The 27444-nt window shown below is 43.2% G+C and overlaps 1 protein-coding gene across 1 annotated transcript in view; it reads right to left on the bottom strand.

Moving 5' to 3' along the window:
• The window catches only part of COL27A1 (collagen type XXVII alpha 1 chain), a 268921-nt gene that overhangs the window by 150085 nt on the left and 91392 nt on the right, over positions 1–27444 (bottom strand). The window contains exons 9-11 of the mRNA XM_044659702.1: positions 24325–24369; positions 19734–19787; positions 18016–18060 (exon numbers count right to left, since the gene is read on the bottom strand). Of these exons, the coding sequence (XP_044515637.1) occupies positions 18016–18060; positions 19734–19787; positions 24325–24369 (144 nt within the window). The remainder of the gene's footprint in view (positions 1–18015; positions 18061–19733; positions 19788–24324; positions 24370–27444) is intronic.

The following is a 27444-nucleotide window of genomic DNA, read 5'->3' as shown; positions in this document are numbered from 1 at the left end:
TATGAATAACATGGAAATAGGTTTTGAACAATGATACATATATATCCCAGTGGAATTGCTTGTCAGCTCCTGGAGTGGGGAGGAAAGAGAAATGTGAAAAATCATGAATCATGTAACCACAGAAAAATATTCTAAATAAATAAATAATTAAAGGAAAACACCAGGCCCTAGGTTTGAATCTAACTTCAGACACATCCTAGCTGTGTGACCCTGGGCAAGTCACTTAACTCCCAATGCCTAGCCCTTACTGCTCATACATAGTATTGACTCTAAGAAAGAAGGTATGTGTTTATTATGTATTTTATAGACCTCATGGCACCAAGGGAATCCTTAGGATGCTGGGACCTAAGGGACCAGCATCCATTCATTGGGCCTAAGCGAACAAGAATGGCTTGTGGGTATTTCAAGAGCTACTCCTAGCAAGATACACAGAACCAGAATAAGGAAAGGTGAAGAAAGGGGGAAAAAAACAGAGCAAGTGAGACAAAGACTTTCCTACATGCTGAAATAATAAAAGCAGACTTCCTGAGCCCCGGGGAAGCTTGGCGTTTGATTCACATATGGTGAAAGGCCTGGCTCTGGCAGGGGATTGCTGTCACTAGGCACCCCAACAGCCTAGAGAATGAAAAATGAGGACAATGTCCCATCATTTCTGTGGGGCCTCCCCTAGCTGCTACAGCCCATGGCAATCTCCTCTTTCTCTGAATTCCTGTGGTATTTATATAGCTCGTGCCACACAATTCAGCACTCAAGTAGTATTGCCTCCTACATGAAGTCTTTCCTGATCCCCCTTGGTTTGCTAGTATTTCCAGCTACCCCAAAAATGGGCACACATTTTGTATCTGTTTTGACCATGTGTATACATATACTTCTTTTCCCTCCTATAGAATGTAAGCTCCATGAGAGTTCAAGGACTGTTCTAGTTTGTCTTTGTACCCTTAGAGCCTAGCACAGTGCCTGACACTTAATAAACACTTACTAAGGGGCAGCTAGGAGGCTAGAGAGCCAGGCCTAGAGACAGTATGTCCTGGGTTCAAATCTGAGCTCAGATACTTCCTAGCTGTGTGACCCTGGGCAAGTCATTGAACTCCCCTTGCCTAACCCTTACTGCTCTTCTGCCTTGGAACCAATACATAACATTAATCCTAAGATGGAAGGAAGGTAAGGGTTTTTAAAAAAGAAGGAGGGGTTCATAGTCTTCAACAGACTATCGGGGGGGGGGGGTCCATGACACACATAAAAAGTAAGGACCTCTGATCTAGCCCAACTCCCTCACTTTACAAATGAGGCCCAGAAAAGGGAAATTATTTGCCCAAAGTCAAAGATCCAGTTAATGTCAGAGCCAGGAGTAGAACCCAGACCTCTTGACATCGTGTGGCTCTCTTTCCATTATGTCAGTCTTGTTAAATTGGATTACTGGACTCCCTCTGCCTCCACTCCCCCCCATCCAGCCCAAAACTCCATGAACACTAAAAGCCAGGCACAAAGGCTCCTGGGTCCTGCTTTCCTCTCCCAGTTTAGCTCCAGGCATTAATGGAAAGAAGGCCGCAGCCCTACATAGGTTATCAGCCAGGGCCTCCTCCTTCTTCTTTCACTCACTGACTGTCAGATGCCCATTTCCTCGCTCCAGGCTAAAAATGCCCAGGTAGCCAGTCAGGAAGATCCTGGGAACCAGCCATGGCAGACATGGCGTAGGTCAGGGAAGAAGCAAACAGCCCTCAAGTGGGGAAGGGCAGGGGGGCTTACAGGGTCATCCCATCTGCTCTCCAGAGTTCCTCTACAAACAGAGGCGTTTGCAACCTCAGCAATTTCTAAGATGCTTATGAGCAGCGGGCAGGGTTAAACAACCTGCCCGAGGCAGGCAAGGGGAATCCCTCGGGTGGCCAGGAAAGTGGGCAGAGTTCCCAGGGCTCTAGGCCCCCGCTGCCCCCTCCACGTCCAGACAATGTACTCTGTTCTGGGCACATAGCCCCTCAGTTATTCAACCCTTCCCTTTGGCCCAGGCACTCCAACTAGGGGCCAGTGGGGGGAGGTGATTAAAGTTTGCCAAATTCCTGAGTCCCTTTTAGGATCCTAGAGGCCGTAGGGCTGAGGGAAGAGGCCGAGGGAAGGTAGGGCGCTCCTCTCTCCTCTTCTTCGTTCCTGGAAAGAGGGGCACGCGTGATTGTGCCGCATCTTGCAGGGTCTAGGAGCAGAGCTCGAACTCTCATGTAATACATCTGGGCTGGCGGGAGGCCCAGGGGCCGCTCTGGGGACAGCTATAGTCAGTTATGACCCAATTCCTGGCCCTAACTTAATGCCGGGAAAAGCAACAGAATGTAGGTTCCTTCACCATTTCGGCCAGGACACTGGACCAGGGAAAACAGAAATGGAAGAGCAATACCTCCTAGCAAAAGGGCTGATATTAAAAAATAGACCCTGAAGACTAAAGGCTCACCCAAGGGGGAGACAACACTGAACCTTTTTGATACTTTCCAACTCATAAACCAAAGGACATACATCAAGTCCTAGCCCAGACGATCTTCTCAAAAACTTTGGGGTCTCAAGACTCTGAGCAGAGCTAAATTGTCGCCGATGCCTTGGGGAAATCTAGAAACGTGAGAGGGTGGAAAAGGAACCTTCCTTCCGCTTGTGCATCTGTCTGTCTGTCTGTCTGTCTGTCTGCATGTAGCTTATGTCCGTGCATGTGTGAAAGAACATCTGGATCTGTTTAAAGTCTTCTCTCAGCAGGAGTTAAGGAAGGAGCCTGGCACAGGCACTCCTTCAGAGAATTCTAACAGGTCTCATGCCAATCAGATCTCCATCCAGAAATAAGATTTTATTTTCCTGTTGGCCCAATATAGGCCATTCAAAACTCCAAGGCCCTGCAGCCCCACCTGCAACAAGGAACCCTGGGCCAAGGTGGCATATTCCAGGTGAGTCAGTGCTTGGGGGGGGGAGCCCCAGCAGCAGTGGAGTCCTTGCACTAAACCCTATCAGACGAGCACAGGGCGCAGAGGAAAGGAATGAGATATTCCAACTGACATTGGTGGAGATGGTCATGATAAAGGGGGCTGAGAAAACTGCATGGATGGATGGGGTCAGTCCGGGACGACATGAATTGAATTGAGAAGTCTATGTTCTACTCAGCATGACCCCTGAACTTCCTGGCACCCAGGAAGTCTGACTACAGCCTATCTCCTGTCTGATGACTGGGGCAAAGGCATTCCAAGGAGAACGAGAACTTTTCTCTGGGTCTGCCTCCTCCCCACCATTCCCCCTTATGAACAGAAATGCCTGCACAGCCCAGAAGAAGACACATGACCCTGACGGATGCTCCTCTGGCCCCCTTCCCAGCTTCGGCTGTGCGCATCTGGCCTGGGTGCCTTGAGCGGAGGCTCCTACGCCGTCATACCTTAGACAGAAGCAGCTTCCGGGCTTGACAAAGGCAGCCTCGCTGGCCCAGCTCAGTGGCTACAACGAGCAGCGGCCTAACACCACACCAAGGCGGGCCGAGAAGTCAGGCTGACGTGATCGATCTGCTTGGATGATTAGTGGTGGTGATGAGGTGTCATGCCTACACTGGAAAAACTCCCTAAGTCAGGCTAACATGAAATGAAAATCCATTCAGAGTGAGCAAAATATCTACATTTGGTGAAAATTGCATTAAATGCAATTGTGCTTTTGATGGCCACTAGTCTTTTTTTTTGGGGGGGGATAATTAGTTTTGCTACCTTTTTAAAGTGCTATATAAGAAATGGACCTGAGTTGACCAAAATGCTGTGCTGAGTTGAGTTTCTTCAGGGGTCTCCATAAACGAATAGATGAGGACAGTTTTAAATGAGGGTATCAACTGTTTGGAAGTAAAGGTGCTTCCAGTAAACAGCTTAAGTATATTTATATTCCTTCTCCCCGCTTCCATTCCTACAATCCTGTACTTTGCCAAATTCAACCTCTCAAATACAAAAGTAAACTCTAGTCTGCCTTCTATAAGAATTATCATGATTTTCAAAATAGTGGGAAGTCCCCTTTCTTACTGTACAATCATTATCCACCTTCCCTCTCTATGTACATAGACGTTATCCTGGTTCAGGCCCTCAGTGACTTATCATCTGATTCACTGTACCAGACTGCTCTCTCTTCTCTCTCCGATACAACCTCCTTCAGTCCAATCACCTTCCTGATGGATGCTACCAAAACACAAACTGGCCATTCCTCCCCCCATCTCTGGCACTCCTTGCCCCCCACCCAATCCCCTAAAATTTTTTCTGTAGCTCCTTATCATCTCAAGGAGCAACTACAAACTACTCAGTCTAGCACTTAAGAATCCATAACCCTACCTAGCTGTGTGATCCTGGGCAAGTCACTTAATCCCATTTGTCTAGCCCTTACCCTTCTCTCTTAAAAGTTATTACTAAGACAGAACATAAGGATTTGAAAAAAAAAGAAGAATCCACAACCTAGCTCAGTGCTTATCCTTCCCAGCTTATCTAATACTTTTCTTTCCATCCAAACTGGCCTGTACTTCTTCCCAACAATTCTCTCCATGATTCTAGCCATGTCTGGAATACACTCCCTCCTCTCTGTCTGTTGGGAATCCTTCAAAGCTCAGCTCATGTTCCACCTTCTACCCAAGGCCTTTCCAGATTACGCCAGTCATTGCTACCTCTTGAAATGCCTTTGGCTTCATCTGTGTGCACTCCATGTTTGCTCCTCAGTGTGCACACTGAACTCTGACTCCCTCTCCTCCAACTCAACAGCCAGGAACATAAAAAGAAATTGTTTTGTATGGGTTCTGTATCCCCAGCATCCAGCATAGTGTCTTGTACATAGTAGCTAACTACTTAATAAATATTTGATAGACTGAATTGAATCAGGAAATATTTCCTTTTTCTTTTTAATTTGAAAATGTTATTTAATTAATTATTTTAGAATATTTTTCCACGGTTACATGATTCATGTTCTTTCCCTCCCCACCTCCTACCCCCTTCCCATAGCCAATGAACAATACCATTGGGTTTTACATGTGTCATTGATCCAGAACTTCCTTTTTCTGATACCTAAGATATTTCTCTTCCCTAATCCCAGGGATAGATATATGACTGTCCTGCATCCTCAAGTTGGCACATGTCCCTTTACTTATCCCCTTGACTCCATCACTGTCTTTCTGGCACAAGACATTCACTCAGGCTACCTCTAGAACCATAGAGCAGGAAGGAACTCAAAAAATCTCTCTATTAGTAGAAATATAAGAGTTCTATAAATCGCAGCTGTGAGAGGCAGGCATGGTGTGGTGGACAGAAAGCTGGCCTCCCATACTCCTCTGACACATACTAGCTATGTGGCCCCAGGCAACACCTGCTCAGTGTTCTCTAAGATTCTTTCAGAGAAGTTGCCAACCTCCATGGGTGATGGGAGTTTCCTCATCCAAGAGTTCCCCAACATCAATAAAATTGGAGGTTCAATTCCTATACCAGTACAGTGATGGATTGTCCAAGGAACAGCCTAGCCAGATTCAAAAAAGCTTAGCCCTAGAGTAGCTTCAGAATTTTAGCCATAAAAATTCTTAAAGATCTTTTACTAAGTTGCGGAGGAGTTATAATCTAACTTGGAGGAGAGAAGAGCCAAACTATGAAGTCACAGATCATTGAATTACTGAAGGGAAATAGCATATATAGTACCAAGGAAAGAGGGCTTGATTCATAGTCAGAGGACCTGGGTTCAAATGCTATCTCATTCACATTCTACCTATTTGACATTTGGGGCAAGGCACAAGTATCTTTCAAGGGCTCAGTTTCTTCATTTGAAAAATAAGGAGATCAGACTGAACAGGCTTTTATAGTCAGCTCAATAGCTATGATCTGTTGAAATAGGGTTGGTAGTAGAGGTAGTGGTGGTAGTAATTATTAATGGGCAAGACCTAAGATAATGCTGTGATTTCAGATCTAGGAGTGACTTTCTACATCATCTAGTCCCAGCCCTCTTGTTTTAAAGAGGAAACTGAGGCACAGACTAGCTAAATAGATGATTGCTCTGTGTTCCCTGACAGAAAGAGCCTCCATCTCAGACAAAATGCAGAACAAGGGAGGGGGTCATCCCTCTCTGATCTAATGTTTTCCCATTAGAAGAGTCTGTTCTCTGAGTCAAAAGAGTGAGTTCAGCATCCAGCCATGGGGTTTTAAAAAGTTCCACTGGGTTATTCTTCAGCTCAGTGAAGACTAGTGGAGCCAAAGGAGGCCTCAAGAGAGGAACTCCTCACAATTCACATGGTCCCTAGGTAGAGGACCACATTTCACAAAAGCTGAGGGCAAGTACTTTTCCCTTCTATTGTAGACCCAAAGATAGCAGTAGGAGCCTCCAGGAAGCCTGGCACAGTAAAAAAGAGCATTGGACTTGGAGCAAGAGGATTTGAGTTAAAAATCTCATTTTGTTGCTTACTGTCTATGTAACCTTCCTGGACATCAGTTTCTTAAATAGTAAAGTGAGAGGGATAATGACCTCTAAGGTCGATTCCAGCTATAAGTGTATGAGCTTCTGAGCCCCAACCTTCAGAAAGACCAATCTTCAAACCTTTCCAGACTTAGGAAAGCCTCTCCAACCTCCCTCTGGCAGAAGACCCCAAGAGCTCTTCAAAGAACTCATGCCAATGCTTAGCACTGCCAAGGGCCATAAGGTTTCCCCCTCTCAGAGTGGCACTCCCTCAAAAAAATCTTCCTTGGCAATTTCTCTTCCATCTACCCCCTCTTTGCCAGTGCTATTGCCACCAACCTAGATCATGTTCCTCATCTCCATGATATCTTACCATAATGTCCCTGCTTTGAATCTTTTTTCTTCCTAAGTTACACAACACTGCCAGATTAATCTCCTTGATGTCTAGCTCTGGCCACTTTAACTCCCTTGGTCAAAAATATCTAATGCTTGGCTTTTCACTATCTATAAGACAAAGCCTTAGCCTGGCCTTCAAAGTCTTTATTTTTTGCCATTTTCCAATATGATCCCTATCCTCCAGTCAAACCAAACTATTTATCAGTTTGTTTTTTTAACATGTCCTGGGCTTTCCTGCTGCTGAAATACTAACTGTCCTTCAATACCCTGATCAAATATTACATCCTCTGTAATACTTTCCTTTACCTCTAGCTAGAAATCATCTTCTATTTTTTAAAATATTAAGAGAATATGTCTAAAACTAAAAACAAGTATCATACTCATTAAGAATACATTAGAACCTTTTCCAATAAATATAGGGTGAAACAAGGATGCCCACTTTTGCCACTATTATTTGATATAATTCTGGAAATGCTAGCAATAGCAACAAGAGAAAAAATAAGGGAATAATGATAAGTAAAATGGGAATAAAATGATCCATTATTTTCTGATAATAAGATGATTTACTTAGAAAACCCAAGAGAATCAGCAAAGATACTAGTTGACATAATTGTTAACTTCACCAAAGTTTTGGGGTACAAAATAAGTCCTCAAAAACCAATAACATATCTATATAATAATAGCAAAACACAAGAAACAATAATAGAAAGGGAAACCACATTCCAAATAACTACAAAATGCACACTGTATTAGGGGATCAACCTCCCAATGCACATAAAAGACATACAGATTCAATTACAAGGCACTCCCTAAAGAAATAAAGAACAACCTAAATAGCTGGAGGGATATTCAGTGCTCATGTCTAGGCCATGCCAATATAATAAAAATGACAATACTATTAAATTTAATTTATACTTTTAATGCTATAGCAATCAAATTACCAAGGGGATACTTTATAGAACTTGATAAAATAATAGCATAGGTTTTTTTTTTTTAAAAATCTAGACTATCAAGGGAAATGATAAAAAAGAAGTTAGGACAAAGGGTAAATAGCACTTCTAGACCACAAATTATATTATAAAGCAGCAGTCATCAAAACCATATGGTATTGGTTAAAGAATAGAGAAGTAAGTCAATGGAACAGACTAGACAAGGGAGATTCAGAAACAATAGAACTCAATAGTTCAGTGTTTGATAAGAGTAGAAAACAGAAGTTATCCAGGGAAAAACTACCTATATGATAAAAACTTGGAAAACTAAAAAGCAGTACAACAAAAATTAAACTTAAAATAATATCTTACACCACACACCACAATACATTCTAAATACATGATACATGACCTTAATACTAAAGATCATACTCTAAAAAAATTAGAAGAGAAACAGATCATGTAATTTTCCTGGCCATGTGAAGGTGATATATTCTTAACCAAAAAAGAGAGAGAAACAATTACAAAAGTTAAAAAAAATACTGATTAATTGAACTGAAAAGATTCTGCACAGAAAACACTGATTCATTTAAGATATAAAGGGAAGTGGTGAAATGGGGGAAAATATTTATATAAAGTTCTCTGATAAATATGACTAAAAGCCACCCTGTAATAGACAAATGGTCAAAGAATATGAACAAACAGTTCTCAAAAGAACTGCAAAGTATTCACAATCACATGAAAAAATGATACAAATCACAAATAATGAGAAAAATGCAAATAAAAGCAATCCTGGGGTTTCACCTCATATCCTGCAAATTGATAAAAATGACAAAAATGGCTACAGCCAATGCTGAAGGGATTTGGGGAAGACATGAACGTTAATATGTTGTTGGTGGAACTTAAAAGAGGTACAACCATTTTGGAAAGTACTTTGAAATTATGCAAATAAACTGACTAAAATGTCAGTTTGAATTAGAGATTTCATTACTAGGCTTATTTCCCAAAGAAGCCATCAATAAGAAAAAAAATCCCCTTACATTCTAAAATATTCCCACACTTTTTGTGGTAGCAAAGAATTGGAATGTACATACCCATCAATTAAGGAATGGCTAAACAACTGTGGCACAAAAATATAATGCAATGTTACTACACTATAAGAAATGACAGATGTGATGAACACAGAGGAGGGTGGGATAATCTGAATGAACTGATGCAGAATGAAGTAAGCAGAGCCAAGAAAACAATATATATATAATAATTGCAACAATGTAAAAATGGGAAGAAAAACAACACGCTAAAAAATAAAAAAATTATGTGATAAAATTATAAAGATCAAGTGGTATAAGAAGATACCCCAAAACTACCCTTCTGTGGAGGTTGGAGATTCATACATGTTATACAATGTACATATTTTTGGAGCTATTCAATGTATTGATCAGTTGTGCTAATTTTCTTCCTATGTAAAAGCATATCATTTGTCATATGGGATGGCTCTCTGGGGGGGGGGCAAGGAGAAGGATCCATGGTTTATGGTGAAATAAACAAAATATGAAAACATTTTTAAAAATGAAATCATATTCTATACTTCTTATTTGGGAATAAATATAACATTTATGCCACTTTGCATTATATTGCATTTATATACTATTATATATGTTATATCTTCTTTTGCTTAACTATAATGGAGGACAGAGACCATATCTTAGCTCTGCATCCCCTACAAAACCTAGCATAGGGCTAATACGTGGTAGATACTTAATAAATATTTGTGGGTATCTTATCTTTCCCTCTAGATTATAAGCAACTTGAAGGCAGGACCCATGTCTTCTTCATGCCTACCTCTTCCACACTGCCTATCATAGAACCTTGAACATAATAGGTGCTTAACAAATATTTGTTGAATGAAAAAACATGATTTGATTCAATCTACAAGCACTAAATATTTGCCATTTGCTGACAGTATGACCAGCCTAATTCTCTATACTAGGGGCTGCAAACTGATGTCATGAGATAATCAATCAATTAGATACCAACAAGCATTTAATAAGAACCTACTAAGGCCATGAATGCACTCTGCTGGATATGGGAATACAGAGACAAAAATAAAACACCCTGTCCTCAGAGGGCTTACCTCTCAGTGAATCCTTTCATGAGTTTACAAAAGAGCAGAAGAGTATTGCCAAAACTCCCGGAGCCAAAAACAGAAATCGGCTCCAGGGCCAGGATCTCATTAGGAAAATGTGACTTTGAAGAGACATCTTATTTATAGAATTAGAGAATACTAAAGCTAGAAAGAATGGCCACCGAATGTCAGTGCAGGAAGAGACACGAGCAATAACTCAGTAACGTTTTATAAATGAGAAGAAACTCAGAGAAATGAAAGGGGATTCCAAGTCTAGATAGTACAAGAGCAGACTAAAATCCAGATTCCCTGACTTCATACTATAAATACCCAGATAAGACCAGTCCTTGCTCAGCCTGGACAGGTTGAAGGCTTACTAGAACATGTGAGTTCTTAAAGCAAATTCCCAGTTACATGTCTGCCAGACTCCATGGCAAATTCTCCCTAGGAATCTCATTTTCCAAGGCCTGGAAGAGTTTTGTACTCCAAAATCAGGGCTAGCAAACAAAATGCAAAGAACATAATGTGGACATTTTCTTGCTCAGAAGGATGAAGAGGGCATCAGACCTCAACAAAGTCCCCTGCCTCTTCCCATCTGCAAGCTACAAAGACAGAGGAGCCTTTTTGGAACCTTGCCAGACCCCCAAGCCAAGTTTTTAAAAACCACAAACCTGGATTCCTCATTAAAAAACCGTAACACATTTCTTTTTTTTTTTTTTTTTCTACAGAAGAGACAATCATGGGGAGGCAGGCTGTTTCCTTGGGGGCCTGAAGGAATAAGAACTCAATTTTCCCCTTAGTTTTGGAAGAGATCAGCATAACAAGCCCTCCCAATTAGGGGACAGAGAAAAAACTTTCTAGCTTTTGGGCTAAAGCCACATTGTTCTCAGATAGTCAACAGGGCCCACTTTTATGTTATGGGATGTGATTCCAGAAGACCTACCTGCCCTCAAATATCTCTTCTACTGGCCTGAAATCCCTGCCAAAGTTGCTCCTTTGAGTTAGATACTATCTCCAAAAGGCCCTGCTAAAATGTAGATACAGGTGAGGCTTAATCCATGATTCCCGATTATCACTTGTGCGACGATTTGTACTATGGAAAGAACAGTGCCTTCATATGTAGGAAACTAGGGTCTGTTTCCAGCCCTATCTGTGACTGAGAAATTCTCTCAACCTTACTGGGCTACAGTCATCTCATCTAGTCTAATTCCTGGTCTGCCACTAACTACTGCATGACCTTGAGGGTGAGTCAATTCATTTCCTTAGACTTCATATCAAGAAAATATATAAAATTAAGTGATTAAACTAGCTGATCTTCAAAACCCCTTGAGCCTTAGGTTCTAGGATCTAGGATCTCTTCCACTTTTAACATTCTGAGTTCTAAATCGTTCCTTTGAGTTCTGACATTCCCTCCCGGTTCTTGATGTTCTTTACTCTAAGGTCCCTTCCAGCCCTAACACTGTGGGTTCTAAGGCTCCACTTAGCTCTTCTACCATCTTTCTATATTCTATATTCTCTCATATTCTATATTCTATGTTCTAAGGTTCTTTCCAGGGCTGCCATTCTACAACTGTGTGACTTAAATCCTAGGAATTGTTCCACATAGAGGAAAAGTGAGAAGTAATTGTTCCCTCTATATAACCTCCACTAGCCTAATTCTTTACAGGTTCACTGGTTTCCAAGAACATATGGTATGTCCTTAGTGGAAGGATGAAAAATAATGCTTACGGCAAACTAAACTGTTTGATGTGCATGCTTTCTAAATGAAGCAAACACCTCCCAAACTAGAAAAGACTGAACAGTACAAGTATGCAGAAGGGTGGAGGTGGGAGGTTATTAATCAATAAGAATATTCCTAAGGAAAAGATTAATTGCCAATCTTGAGAAGGAACTTAACCAACCTTACACACACACACACACACACACACACACACACACACACACACACACACACACAAAATTTTCACTCACTAATAAGTGATTAAAAATTCCAAAACTTAAACTTTAAGAAGGAAATGAATTTTCACTTAATGATGGTACTTCCTGCTTGATTTTGCACCGTCTTCACATTCTACAACAAGGTGGGCTTTTGATGCCTATGACTGCCTTGCTACAGAGGGATGGACTTAATAGCCTCCCAGGGCTCTTTCTGACCTTCAGATACTGTGGGCTAAAGGACATGAATCTTGGGGAGGATGTGAAAAGCCCAGCAAAGTCAGACCATTCTGATCGCCTCATTTTGGAATCTACAGATATGAAATCATATGAAAAACATTAAGTCATGTCAGAGACAGACAAAATAGATTTGCTGGCTATCAAAGCTTAAATTCTAGGGAACAATAAAGTTTATTTTCATAGTCCTCAAGAGTGACTCATGGCCCTAGGCACTTTAGATAAAGGGAATCCCTATGCCAGATAAATTACTGGGATGCTGACAGTGGGGTGGGTGGATGGCTATCTTTCTGCAGCAGGTCTCAACACTCCTTCCCAGACTCCATTGCTGGACTCTAAACACCTGAAAGCCATCCAACTGCTTCGAAGGCAAGAGCATAGTTGGGCTAAAACTGACTTTCTGGTCAGTCCCACGCCAAGGACACCCAGATGGACTGTTTCAGCCCCTAAACCCTCTTACTCATTCACAAAGTCTTATCAGTCAGAATTATCTGACCAGTTACTTAAGCTCTGTGCTTTCCTTGGTCCTTGTAGGACCAGCTGCTGCTCTCGAATGAATGAGAAAAGAGGCCTGGAGCGAAGAGACAAAAAAGAGATAAAGCAATGAATGGTGCTCAGAAGAGAACTTATGTGTCCAGGTACCCCAGTCCAGAAACCTCCAAGCTTAAACCCATCCCATTCCCAACATTCAACCAAAAGGAGCTTGCTACATTTCCTTTGATTCTTACTGCAAAGAAATTATCATCACAGAACTGCAGGATTGTCAGTTTAGAGACAGAAGAGACTGCAGAGGCCAGAGTCCAACCTCTCATTTTATAGATGAGGAACCTAAGGCATAGGAAGGTGATTTGTCCAAAGTCACATAATATTGGAGGTAGGGTGGGAACCCAGATTCTCTAGCTCCAAGTCTAATCTTCTGTCCACTCTATCACTTCACTTCTTCCAGAATCTCAGAGCTAGAAAAGGCCTTAACACATTATATAACCTAGGATATCAGAGCTAAAAGGGATCTTAGAACTGGGAGAATCCACAGATATGAAAACTGAAGCCCAGTAAGGAAAATGATTCCAATAAACATTTTGCCCAAGGTCACAAAGCAGGTTAAAGGGCTAGTTAGTATTCTCTAGGCTCACAATCTAATGCTCGGGCTACCTTTCACATATCCTGGATTCTATGTTTACATGTCATCAATAGCATGGCTTCCTCCAAACCTATGTCAAACCTGAAGACTTCTCATTCTAAGGAGAAGGCAGAGACTTTAGATCTTGTTGGTTCTGAGTGGAAGAGGAGAGGATAGCGGGTAAGGGATTAGAATGGACCAAAGGATGGAGAGGGAAAATCCAACACAATTGACCATTCTTGGAATTGGGAAACAACTTCCTCTCATCCAGAAAGAGAAACTTCCCCTTCCCCTATTCATATGATTGAAATTCACACTATCCTAGCTGGAAAAGCCTTCCATCTCCCCTCCCTCCTTCCCAATTCCCTGGAATCCCAACGTCAGCACTTCCATGGAAGTCAGGCAGGCATAACTGTGGTCAAATGTGGAAAATGCAGGTCCATTCCAGCATCTGCTCCAGGCTCATTCCCTGCCTGCAGCAGAGCTGTGGTCAGTGCTGGGGAAGGGGGAGAGCACCAGACCCTTGCCAATGGCAATCCATCTCTCCCAGAGTCACAAACTCCAAGAATATCAAAACTGAATGAGACCTCAGAGATGAGATCAGCTGGTTCAGTTCTCATTTTACAGATGAAGATCGGAAGCAGTTAAGTGCTCTGTCTTGTGATAAGTGAGCTGCACAGCTGGGGCCAGCACTCCTATCTCTTGCCTCTCAGTCTCAGGCACCCTCTGGGATCCCATGTTGCCTCTCCCCACCAATGGAGCTGAAGCCTTTCCTTCACTCCAAGAGAATTAAAATTCAGCCCTTAGCACAGTGTAAAACACTGGGTATACACTTCATAAGGGTTTGTTGAATGCAAATTTGTGGATTGGGATAGAGCTGGGGAAACCAGACAACCAGGAAAGTCATAGAATCCTATAGATATAAAAAGATATAGAGCTCTCTCCATATATTTTTAATAGATTTTTAACTAATTGATTGATTGTCTTCCCACTATTTTTTCCAATTTGTTCTGTACAAAGCTTATTTGTACATTGCTTTTTCAGGTTGTCTCCCTCATTAGAATGTGAGCTCCTTGAAAGCAGGGACTATCTTTTACCTTTCTTATATTTCTAGTGTTTAGCTCAGTGGCTAACACATGATAGGTGTGGGATCAATGTGTATTGGCTGGCTGACTGAGACTAGCCTTCTAGAGCAGTAATTTTCAAAGTGGGATGTACATTTCCTGAGGAGTATGCAAGATAACCCATTGGGGGTTGTGGAGGAAATGGGCAAAATCTGTGATCTGTGAGATTAGAGGAATCGATTTCTTTCACCCTTCCAACATTTTGAAGTCAGTCCTACACTGAAATGATCAATATTAATTCTGTGTCATTTTCACTTGGAATCTATAACAATTGTGAGAATTTATTTTTCACATACTATATTAATTCTTATATCAGGGCCCTGCCGTAGGAAGGCCTCGATTTCTGGATACTAGGGTAAATTACTATGTATTCCTATGTCTGAGATCTCGTCAGAGATTCCATCCAACTTATTGCTTTTTGCATTTATTTTGTCCTTAGAAATCCCAAAGAATGTCTTTTTTTAAAAAAACAGAATTTGGTTAATAAATGAAGGTGACAAGGATTCTTTTCCTGTGTGTGCGTGTTCCTCATGGCACTGGGATGGAGAAGGGTGGATAATTCGATAGACCACCTCGTAATTAGCTATCTACTAATTAGCGATGTCTTGGGATGTTCAAGGGAGGGGCTGAATAATGAGTTCCTATTTATTGAGCTGCTTGACCAAGCTTTGGGGTCTCTGGTCATTTGAGAAGGCCATTGACCTATATCACTTTATTGGTTATGATGGTAGCCTAACCAATGAACTGACATTAAAAAAAAAAAAAAACTCTTACACTTCTTACCCCAAATCAGTCTTTCAAAATGATTTAAATCATAAGGCAATGGAAGTTGGGGCTATTTATATGAGATGGGGCACTAAAGGGAAGAATGGTTGGCCATTCAATCCCAGAGGAAGACCAGTCTAGAATGTTCCTGCTTCTAGGGGGAGAAGGAGTATGTTATAAAGGTGGGGAAAAGGAAGGATGGATGAGGGTCTGACTGCTTTCACATTCCAGGGAGAGATCCCAGCAGCAAATGTAAATCATGGCTGGGAAAAATATCCCAGACAGTGATAAGAGAGAGAAAAACAGCTGGAATGTATTGAGAAGGCCATATCCTGAGAATGTGAATACACTCCTCAAAACTCACCAAGAAACTCCAAGTAGAAATAACATGTTTAGCTGAAGCTTCCTGGCTTACTGGAATTTAGTTAGTGATTCATAGAATTTTGGGACTGCTAAAGCCCTCAAAGATCATCTAGTTCAAATCACTTTCTTTAGTGATAAGGAAAGTATTATTTAGCCCCTCTCTTTTCATCACTGCAAAGAAATGGGGTCAGGAAGCCACTGAGTGGCTAAATTTTAAGTACATTTTTTGAAAGCAAAGACCACACCCCATCCCTTTTTGTATGTGAAGATCAGGAGATCTGGGTTCTGACCCCAGCTTTACCATTAAATAAATTATGTGATCTTGAGCAAATCATATTCTATCTCTGGGCCTCAGTTTCCCCCTCTGGAAAATGAGGAAGTTGGGCTAGATGATCTCTTAAGCTCCTTTCAATAACGACATTCTATAATTTAAAGAAATATCTATTTCTATTTCTACCACTAAAAGCAAAACTAAAAATATCCAGTCCCTGCTCAGGAGCAGCTAGGTAGCACAATGGATAGATCACTAGGCCTCATCTTCCTGAGTTCAAATCTGGTCTCAGACACTTACTGGCTTTGTGACCCTGAACAATACACTTCATTCTTTTTGCCTTGGTTTTCTCATCTATAAAATGAACTGGAAAAGGAAATGGCAAACCACTCTGGTATCTTTGCCAAGAAAGTCCCAAATGAAGTCATGAAGAGTTGGACATGACTGAAATGACTGAAAAAGTAGAGCAAGTTTCTACTTTAACCTTAGCCTTCTCACTCTATCCTGCTGCCCAAGTTTGTAGAACCAAATCAAGGAGAAATGAATGAGCTTCCCCTCCTACCAAACTTGACAAAAGCAAAATGGCTCCCAATTGCATCTAAATAAAATACAAAATCCCTGACGTGGCATTTAAAGCCTTCGGAGTCCCCTCCAGTCAATCTTGTCTGATCTTTTCATTTTATTTCCCTTCATACACCTTATGTTCCAATGAAACTGGCCTATTTGCTGTTCCCTCAATTCCCCACTTACAAATGTTTTCATGGACAATCCTTTACACCTGGAATGAATTCTTCCCTCCTTTTCCCCTTTTTTTTAAACCCTTAACTTCTGTGTATTGGCTCGAAGGCAGAAGAGTAGTAAGGCTGGGCAATGAGGGTCAAGTGACTTGCCCAGGGTCACACAGCTGGGAAGTGTCTGAGGCCAGATTTGAACCTAGGACCTCCCATCTCTAAGCCTGACTCTCAATCCACTGAGCTACCCAGCTGCCCCCTCCCTTTCCCTTCTTAAAAGCCCCTCCATTCCCTCCCAATTGCCTCCAAAAGCAAATACTCTATTTGGCCTCAAGGCCCTTCCTAATCTACTCTTCTCCTCCCTTTCCAGTCTTCTTATACCTTGTTCCTCAACACATATTCCTCGAACCAGTGACAGTGTTCTCTGAGTCATTCCATAAAATAACATGCCATCTCTCATCTCCAGCCATTCTCTCTGGCTGGGTCCCACACCTGGAATGCTCTTCCTCTTCCACGCTGATTACTACTGACCTCCCTGGCTTCTTTTGAATTCCATCTAAAATCTCACCTTTTATAGGAAGCTTTCTCTAACCCTTCAGCTTCTGTGCTTTCCCTCTTTTACTTATTTCCTAATTATCCCAATATAGTTTGCTTTGTATACATTTGTTTGCATGTTGTCCCCCTCATTAGATTGTAAAACCCCTTGAAGGCAAAAACTGTCTACCACCGCTTTTTGTATCCCCAGTCCTGAACATAGTTTGTTGCATAGTAGGTGCTTAATAAATATTGATTGGTAGGTTGATTAGCTCCTTTCAGGGCTTAGTTCAAGATACCAACTTACATGAAAAACCTATCCTGATCCCCCTTGTCTTCTTCATCCTTTATCTTGTCCTTACTTTCTGCTTAAATAGTTGATCCCCCAATAGAATTAGAAATTCCTTGAGAGTAGAGACTGCTTTTCTTTTTTTTTTTTTTACATTAGATTTTACATTACATTTTTTTACATACAATTAATGCTTGTTAGATTGGACTGAGTTCCTGACTCAGTGAGCTAGTGAGAAGGACTTTCAACCTGGCTGTCCCACTAGCACATGCCTTGTCAAGTCTTTGCCTTTTCCTTTCCTTCCCAGAGAAGGGGACTGGCAGTCCAGGCCAATAGGACCAAGAAAAAGGCAATCAAATGTAGAATGATAGAAGGTACATTGTCCGCATGGCATATCAGGAAAAGCAGACATAGACAAATGGGTAGAAAAAACACAGACTCAAGAAAAGAGAGACACATAGGTGTGTACATCTATGCAGAGACAGCATCCCCTCCCCTACTCATATACCCCCCAACACACACACACACACACACACACACACACACACACACACACACTCTCTCTCTCTCTCTCTCTCTCACACACACACACACACACACACATGCACACAAGAAAGCTGGGAGAAAGGATAGAATACTAAAATAGACCAGAAATCAAAACTCTCCAAAGGGATTCATGGGAAATCCCTCCAAATTCTACCTTGCCAAGTCAGGCAAAAGTAACTAGATTGTGGTATGCTTTGGTTTCATTCAACAAAATCTGCATAATAGACAAGGAAAAACTTTACCGGCCTACCCATCTTGCCCCTCTTGCCATGAACTCCAGGTTGCCCCTGTCAGGAAAATAAAACAAAAACAAAAAAAATGAAAATTAATGTCAAGATAGGAATCCTGGAACTAGAGATGTCTGAAGCTTAAAGAACTCTGCCAATAGGCTCTGACTTTCCCTTTGGGCTCAGGTTTCTGTGGGATCATACGATGGGGAATAGAATGGTACCCAGCAGACCATGTGCCTAGTATAAGTCCCTGTCCTAGTCAAAGGTTAAAAGTGGGTTTGAAATAATCCTTTGGGGGTTAGTTTGGAAAAGAGATGCAGTGTAGACTAGGGAAATACTAATGGTCAGGAGACAGTAATTCTAGTCCTGGATCTTGACTTCAACCCTTTGGACCTCGGTTTCCCATTGTGTAAATTTTAAATTTTGAACTCTGTGGTCTAAAATATTCATTTCCAGCTAGTAGGACTTAAATTAATATCCAACATTCCAAGAATTATATTTTATAAAGTTTATTAATAATCACTAGAAGTAAAGAAATAAAAAGGTAATTATCTAACAAAATAAGACCACGTGACCAAGCTCTCCTTGCCTGTTTAAATTTATTTATTTATTCGCATTCCTTTATTTATTTATTTTCACCTTGCCTGTTTAAAAGGCCCACTGCATCAGGAAGATAAGGGAGCGAGAGGCGGGGCTACACCAAATTTATATCCTCCCTATGTCAGCAAGTAACATGAGGAGACTGGGGTGCTGGGAATTGTAGTTTTTTGGGTAACAGAGTCTAATTACACAAGCTCTATCATTCTGTGTCCTGATACTCTATATTCCAAGATCCCTTTCTGCCTGGACCTTCAATAGCATAGATCTCAATAGACATTAGGTGGTTAGAGACAACTAGGTGGTGCAGTGGAAAGAGCACTGAGCCTAGAATCAAGACAGACTTGATTTCCAATCCAATCTCAGGTACTTACTAGCTGTATGAACCTGGGCAAGGCACTTTAAACTTTGTCTGCCTCAGTTTCCCCAACTATAAAATCAGGAAAACAATAACCCTCCCTTCCAGGGTTTTTGTAAGGATCAAATGAGATAATAATAATTAAGCACTTAGCACAGTGCCTGGCATATAGCAGGCATTATATAAATGTTAGCTATTTTAACTATTGTTATTATTTTTTAACCCTTATGTTCTGTCTTTTATTAGTTCCAAGGATCGTGACAGGCTTGGTATGGTCTTTTATTTTTTTAAAACCTCACCTTCTACCTTAGAATCAATACTGGGTGTTGGTTCCAAGGCAAAAGAGCAGTTAGGGCTAAGCAATGGGAGTTAAGTGACTTGCTCAGGGTCATCTAGCCAAGAAGTGTCTGAGGTCAGATTTTAACCCAGGACACCCCATCTCTAGGCCTGGCTATCAGTACACTGAGCCACCTCGCTTTCCCCTGCTATTATTATTGTCCTGAGGTTACTTCCAGTTCTAAGATTCCTGTATTCTACTGTTCTAGTTCATTCCCATGACTATGACAGCTTCCCTAGATTTTGGTCTTCATCGATAGGGAGCAGGACAAAAAGCCACTCTACATGGAGTAAACAGCAGAGATCAAGTACCATCTCCCACTCTTTTCCTCTCCATCCCCCACCTCTACTGGGAGCTGCTTTGTTGATTCCCCAGAGCGCCATGGATACTTGGTCTAAAGAGAAGGATCTTAGGATGGGACATTAAAATGATACTCACCCTTTCTCCATCAAGTCCTGGCAGGCCAAAGAGCCCTGGGAGACCAATATACCCCTATGGACAGAGCAAACAAAAAATCAAATGTGTCATCTCCAGGAAGCTGGCCTGTCCCTGTCCCATCTTGGCTGCCATCCTTCCACCTCCTCCTCCTGCTCCTCCAGCGATGGTCCTGGCTGCTCCACGTTGACATAAACCTTGAGGCAAGTGTATATGCCCATGGACTGCATGGTGTTGGCTTCCACGATGTAGTCCAAGGGCACATACCCTCACACCAGGGATCGGGGGACAGGTAGGGGAGGCTCCTCCTCCGTGTGGGGGCAGGGTGGGAAGGGGCAGGAGGCTGTCGTGCCCTTGCTGGCTGCTCCTGGGACCTAAAGGAAAGGAAGCCTGCTTCGGGGTTAGATGAGAGGGGATGTGCCGGCGGGACCTCAGAACCAGCTAACAGATGAAATAGTTCCTTCTCTAGCTGCTTCTCTCTCTCTCTCTCTCTCTCTCTCTCTCTCTCTCCATGACTTGCCTTCTCTTAAGAATTTCCCCTGTGATACTTTTGACCTTCTGACCATTTCCTGGACATCCTTTCTAACTTCCTTGGCTTCTCCTTTTCCCCTCCTTCAATACAATGCCCCAACCTCCAAAACGTAACACTCCAGACCCAATTATCTCAGGATTTTTGAGTTTCTCTAGATACTCTCCTGACCCAATCTGAGCCTCTCCAAAAACACCCCTCCTTTGCTGCCTGTCTAATATACCCTCTTGCCTCCTCCTGCCCTGCCTCCCCTGTCTATTCCACTCCACTGTGATTTCTCCTTCCTGCAGACTCACAGTCATCATCTATACCACTTTCTGGGCATCTAATCCTGCTGAGCCTTGTGTCATCCTTTGTCTTGTCTTAAATTATTCATCATCATGGCAATGTTATTGTGTGGCATAGTGGAAAGATCCTTGGAGTTGGAATCAGAGGATATGAGTTGAAAAGCCCACCTATGTGACCTTGGACAAGTCACTGAACCTTGTTGGACCTCAGTATCATAATCTGTAGAATGAATGGGTTGAACCAAATGGCCTAAAAGGTCCCTTCCAACTCTGTTGTCTATGAATGTGCCTTAACACTCCAACTAGACTGGAAGCTTCTGAAGAACAAGGATCATCTTTTCTAATTCTCTGTATCCCCCACAGCACACAGAAGAAGTTTAGTACATGCTTTTTAAATGAAGTACAGTTATTCCTTCCACACTGTGGAGGCTGGGGGCATGACACCCCACAATCTGGAAAATCCATGTAAAATGTCTTGGCCCTCCCTTCATACCCGAGGAGAAGTCTGAATTTTTTCTTTTTCTTTCATGAGATATTTACAGAAAAAGAAAGTGTGTATTTTATGGTATTAAAAGATAAACTATGTTGCTATTATAGAATACTATGCAAATATTTTATACATTTCTAAATTCCTAAACTTTTTCTGTGTTGTCTGCTGGCTTTCAAGTGTCGTCTGTGGCTTCTGCAAAACTCCCCCCAAATTCCACTTCTTATGCTGACCCATGAAACCTCAACGGGGAGAGTCGAGATGCGGAAGGGACACCTGTACTCCCCAGACAAGTCATCTCCCCCATCTGTATTTGTTCACAGTCCTGAAAGACGTCTCCCACAAGACCCTTGGCTGCTCCGACAAGTCTTCTTCACCCTTCTCGGAGCTTTTTCCACTCTTGCCTTTCTTTTTCCATAGGTACTCACAGAAACAACGACATCCATTCCCCCTCCCACCCCAACACACACACACACACACACACACACACACACACACACACACACACACACACACTTCAAATTCTTCCACTCAGGCTGCCCCGTCTCTGAGCTGGTACATCCGTTGTATATTTGTGTTCGACCCCTTTTAAAGTAGTCAAGAAGCATCTGTAAGTGCCTAGGCTCTGGAGATACAAGGCAAGAGCAGAAATAGTCCCTGTGAGGACAGGGATTGGGAGAGGGGGAGGCTGTCAGGAATACAATAGGGAGTCATCCTTCCTAGGAATATAGTAGGGAGTCACTTTCACCGAGAGTCAGCCGAGATGTGTCACATCTCACAGCTATTAGGCATGCAGAATGAGGACCGTCATCTCCTCCAACAGGAAAGGCTCTGGATTCATCTGGCTCCGACACGCAGGAAGGGTTCTCAGCCGAGCCAGACTCCCCATGCCCTAGTCTGTCCTGCTCATCTACCCTGTCACTCCTTGGGAAAGCATGCTCTGATCGCCTGGCACATCCCCTTGGCACTCCATGCCCAGACCACCCACACGACTGGCTCTAGAGAGGGTCAGGTGACTCTGGACAAAGCCTTTAGCCGCTAGACCCCTTTCCTAATGCCCCCAGCAGCAATCCCGGGGGCAGACAAAGCCACAGGGGGACCAAGCGCACACTGAGCACTAGGGAGGAGATGGGAGCTGGCTGGTCACGTTCCCTGAGCCGCAGCGAGGAGGAGTGGGAAGAGCGGGGTTCTGATGACTGGTGGCTACAGTCAGCACCGTGTCATAGGGGTCATCCCTCTGGGCTTCAAGCCACTCCTGGAGGGAGCCCAGAGCTCCATCATGAGAACCAACTCAGCAAAGCCCAGAGAGGTTTGCTCTTTCCAATATCCATGTGGCATCAAGATGTTCACCAAAAGAGCATAAATCAATCCCGAATTTCCCTGGCTTATCGTCCGTCCCCCTCAGCTCTCTCCCAAGAGCGTGTCTTCCTAGGGTTTGGAAAGGAAAGAATTGCTTTTCTGAGGTTGCAGAGATCCAGCAGCAGGACTGACGCCCCAGGAAGGAACACTATTGAGAGGTCTTTGTTGAAGCCTCGTATCTTCCTCAAATAAGCAGGCCTTGGGAGCCGACCGGGGCAGACTGTCCTCAAGTGTATATATAGTAACCTCCTGGTAAAAACATTCCAAACAGCTGATATCCATCCAGTAAGTCCATCTAACTCCGCCAACTAAAAGACCAGGCCAGGGGACCCGGCGTGGGGATACTCTGATCCTCCACGGGGTCTGAGAGCTGCCTTGGAGGGTAAATCTCGTCTGGCATGACGGCACGGCTCTGAGGCCTTTGCTTTGGGAACACGCTGACTTTGCTCTTTGGGGGCACAGATGACTAAGTGCCCGGCCCGTGCTGCCAGGCACATCTCCACCCTCATGTGGTGGGCAAGGGCAGCCGGGGTGACCATATGGAAAGCGTTTAAGAGCTTATTTATAACGCCGATCCCAGACAAGGATTCGGTGACCACTGACAGACAGAGCCAGTGAGGCAGAAACGGGACCATCTCCAGCCTCTTCTAGGGAGTCCCACAAGGCCCCCCAGTTTGTCTTTAGAGCCCCTAATCCGCCCTCATTTTTCATCTCTTCCCCAGAACGCCTTCACTCGCCCCAACCTCTAATGATGCACCGACCCTTTGTGCTGCCATAACGCCAAGCAATCTGTGGTGCGAATTTGCCTCTTTCTCATGTGATTCTGGGAGAGAGGCCGAGTAGTGATAAAAATCCCATTTTACAGATGAAGAAGGAAGTACCACGGGGTAGTTTAGAGTCACCCAGACAGTCAGTAATGGTGTCAGCATTAGAACCTGGGCCTGATGCGGCACAGGACTACGTGTGAAGGCTCCAGCTTGGGTGGGACTGGGAGCTACCAGGGCTCTGAGAGGGAGGAAGAAGGGGAGCTTATGGGGGGCAGCACGTGGGGTTCTAAACTCAAGAGAGGGGGGAAAGAGGACTACTGGCCCGCGTGGCCACCGATGGAGTCACGTTCCCTGCCCCTCCTGCTCCATTCTTCCACACACTAAGTCCTTGGCTTTGCAGGGGCTGCTGTGGCTCTCGTGGGCTGACCCTCTCTTCTGTAGAAGAAGAGCGTACAGAGGGACCCCTTAAAGGGAAGGAAAAAATGGATGGACCTTTGGCTACCATACCTGGCCTCTAGTCAACCGTCTGAATATATATACCTTGTAGGCAACTCCCAGAACCCCGACTACTTCCACTAGGCTGTGGACGTTCACCAGGAGCTGGGGGGATGCTGTAGCCACCAATTACAGGCAATTAAAAGTGCCGCAACACCCTGTTCACATGAGTCACCCTGGCTTCTCTGCTTCCTCATCCCAGCAGGGGAGGGAATGTGGGGGGTGGGGACTGGGGAAAGGGGTGGAGGGAAGTCTTGGGACGGCAAGATCACTTGCAACTGGCTCTGGATCCCTAGCCACAGCTGCATTTGCTCTGTGCAAGCCAGATGGCCGGGCCAGGAGGAGCAGCCCTGGATCTCCCTGGCTCCCTCTGCTTGGCTCAAGCGAGAGGCCTTCTTGAATGTCAAAGCTCAATCCACGTTCCTCCCTCCTTCCTGTCCTTCTAGGGTCTCCCTGCCTTGGGGCTCTAAGGGAGGTGCTGCTGTATTAGAGTTGTGGGTGCCTGAGGTTGTCTGAAACCAGAATCAGAGGGGCATTCGTGGTACCCCACTAAGCGGGAGGGATGAGAGCAACATCCATTCATTGGGCTGCTCGGGCTCCTAAGTAGCAAGCACACACTTCGGCTATTCGGTCATCAGAGTATCATAGGATACGGCCAAGATGCACTTACCCGACTGCCTTTGGGTCCAGGTTCTCCTATTGGCCCAGGTAATCCCTGAAACATAAGAACCAAAGAAAGAAAGACAAGTGTGAAGAACCCTTAAGGAGCCCCAAGTAGGCATTGCCAAATTTCAGTTCTGTGGATGGACCAGGAGGGAAAAGAGATCCTGGAGGCAGAAGACCTGAGTTTGAGTCCTGGCTCAGAACATTACTAGAAGAGAGATGATTTCATTCTTTGTCACGATTACCCTAGTGCCTAGTCCGGTGCTTAGCACATAGAAGGTGTTTTAATGAATATTTGTGGGTTGATTACTAGTTGTGTTGTACCAGGGGAAGTCATCTAATCACCTGAAGCCCCAGCTATGAAATGATAACAGCACCTGGGGGTCATGGTAAGAAAAAGGCTTTATGAAATCTTGAGGGCTTCCTATTTGTGATAACCTCTGATCAGGGACCCCTAGAGGCCAGACCCAAGCTGGGCCCAAAAGGAAAATATGAAGCTGTCAGAGGCAGAGAAAACATGACTGGCTGTCAGAGCTAAGCCATAAAAGGTACCACTCCACAGCCAGGCCACTACAGCACGTCCCTACTCACAATTAACTGGATCCATGACTAACCAGAGTCACCCGAGAGAGAAGAGAGAAGCTCTAGGCTAAGAATTGCTTGTCTTAGAGCCTCCTATCCCCAATGTACTTGGAAAGGGAGTAGATTCAAAAACCATCAGTCGAGATTGAATGAGATAACCTATTCCACTTGACCCTGGAAAATATGTGAGTTTTTTCCTTCTCATTAGAGGCAGCATAATGTCATGGAAAAACTAACCAAAGAGAGGTAGGAAGAGGGGTAGTAGGGTGTAGTGGTAAGAAAACTGGTTGAAAAATGAGAAGGACATGTTAAAATCCCACCTCAATCACTTACTAGTTGTATGAGCCTTTGAAAGTCACTTAACCTCTGTCTGCCTCAGCTTCCTCATCTGTAAAATGAGCCAGTTGTATTCAATAACCTCCAAGGGCCATTCCAGATCTAAATTTATGATCCTATGAAGACTTGAATTTGAATCCCAGCATTGATCTTAGTTTCCTCACTGATAGAACCTGTACTATCTGTAAATCCTAAACAATAATAATAATCCTCACAAGTTTGATACAAATGGAAAAAGCTAAAACAAATTCTGAATGCTATGTAAATATAATGATCAGATTCTTCCCAAAGAAGATATGAAATAATACAGTTCTTCCCTTTAGAGCAGAAGTTGGGCATGGAAGGAACTAGGTAGATCATAAGGTCCAGAGTATGAATAATCTAGGTTCAAATCTGGCCTCAAACACTTCCTAACTATGTGACTCTGGGCAAGTCACTTAACTCAGTCTATCTCTTGCCCTTCTGCCTTAAAATTGTTACTAGGAGAAAGTAAGAGTTAAAAAGAAAAACTGAAGCACTATGGGTTTCAAAGGAACACTGCATATACTGAACAACTGAGTTGATGTTTGGGATAGTTTTGCTGAAATTCCTTCCTTCCTTCCTTCCTTCCGTCCTTCCTTCCTTCCTTCCCCTATCTCTCTCTCTCTCTCTCTCTCTCTCTCTCTCTCTCCTTCATTTTAAGTGATGGCCCCCTGGGTAAAGGGGAGAGAAGGGCAATATTCAGACATGAAAGTGCTGAATAAATAAAAAATATCAATAATATTTTTCTAAAGAAATATTAGTTGTTATAAGTATTATAGCTGACTCTTGAAAAAGCTCAACAGCAACCATATTGGTCTGAATATAGATGAAATGGAATGAGAAGAATGATGACTACAAGAAGAGAGTTATACTATAAGGAACCAAATGGTTCTCTTCTCCCACTCCAACCAGGATCTGTCTCAACTCATAGGGTCTCAGCTCTAGGGCTAATAGGCACCCCAAAGGCCATCTAGGCCAACCCTCTCCTTGCTCTTTATAGATAAGGAAACTGATGATGACAGCAGACATTAGAGTGAAAGCTATCCTGTTCAATTCTCATTTTGCTTTGGTTTTCTCCACCAAAGAATAAGATAAAGGATTGGGTGGGGGTTAGGCTAAGAGGGAGTTTAAAGCCCATATAAACAAGAAGATAGAAGTAACTTGATTGAATGACTTGACCAAGCTCATTTAGATAATACCTGTCAGCTATGGACTTTGAACACAGGTCCCTTAACTCCAAAGTCACTATACTATGTGACTTTGGATATGTAATTTCTCCTCTTTGGGCCTTAGTTTCCTCATCTATAAAACAAAGAGGTAGTGCTATGTTCCCTATGGCATCTTCCATCAAAACATCCTCTTCACTATAACCCTGATCAAGGCCATCCTGAATGAATTGCCCTAGAGACAAAGACTGGAGGGGGACAGAAATAAGAGAAAGAAAGAGAAGACAGGACTGAAAGAATAGAAGGGTAAGGCAGGAGGCATGTCTTTGGATGGTTTCAACTCTTTAGAAATGTGGGAGGAGAAGAATAACAGGGAGGAAGGCTAGATCCCCACTCCTTTGTAAGCCCCAGTCTAAACAGAAGCAAGCCTTGAGTCTTTCCATGAACCCACTCAACCCAAGTTCTGAAGTAGTTGCCAGCTCATAGTTCAGCTCTGCTTACAAACTCCTCCCATAAGAGGAGATCCAGAAGTTGGTCTTAGGGATATAAAACACGTGGGACAATGTAGTATTTCAGGCATGAACTCCCTAAGGAGCTTTTTGCATCTGGGATCTCTCCTATTCCTTTCTTCAAAGCACTTGGCTTTGCTTTGATAGGAGAAACAGCAGGAGCTTGGGCCTGTATGAAGAGTTTCATATTTTCCTGTTAAATCAGAGCTGGGGGGTCTACACTAATTAATGGTAGAGTCAGAGCTAGGAGAGACCTTTGAGATTATCTAGTTTAACCCTCTTCCTTATTTTAAAAAAATGTTTAAATGAAAAAAAAATCTATTTTTTCTCCTTCTGGCTTCCCTCCCATTGGGAAAGAAAGAAAAAAGGAAGGAAGGAAGGAAAGGAGGGAGGAAGGGAGGGAGAGAGGGAAGAAGGAAGAGAGAGAAGGAGGGAGGGAGGAAGAAAGGGAGGGAGGGAGGAAGGGAGAGAGAGAGGGAGAGAAAGAAAGAAAGAGAAAGAAAGAAAGAAAGA

Source organism: Gracilinanus agilis, chromosome 2 (genome assembly GCF_016433145.1).
Source record: "Gracilinanus agilis isolate LMUSP501 chromosome 2, AgileGrace, whole genome shotgun sequence".
NCBI lineage: Eukaryota > Metazoa > Chordata > Mammalia > Didelphimorphia > Didelphidae > Gracilinanus > Gracilinanus agilis.
The sequence above is the reverse complement of the archived record's forward strand: the minus strand, read 5'-3'. Positions and strand labels throughout refer to the sequence as shown.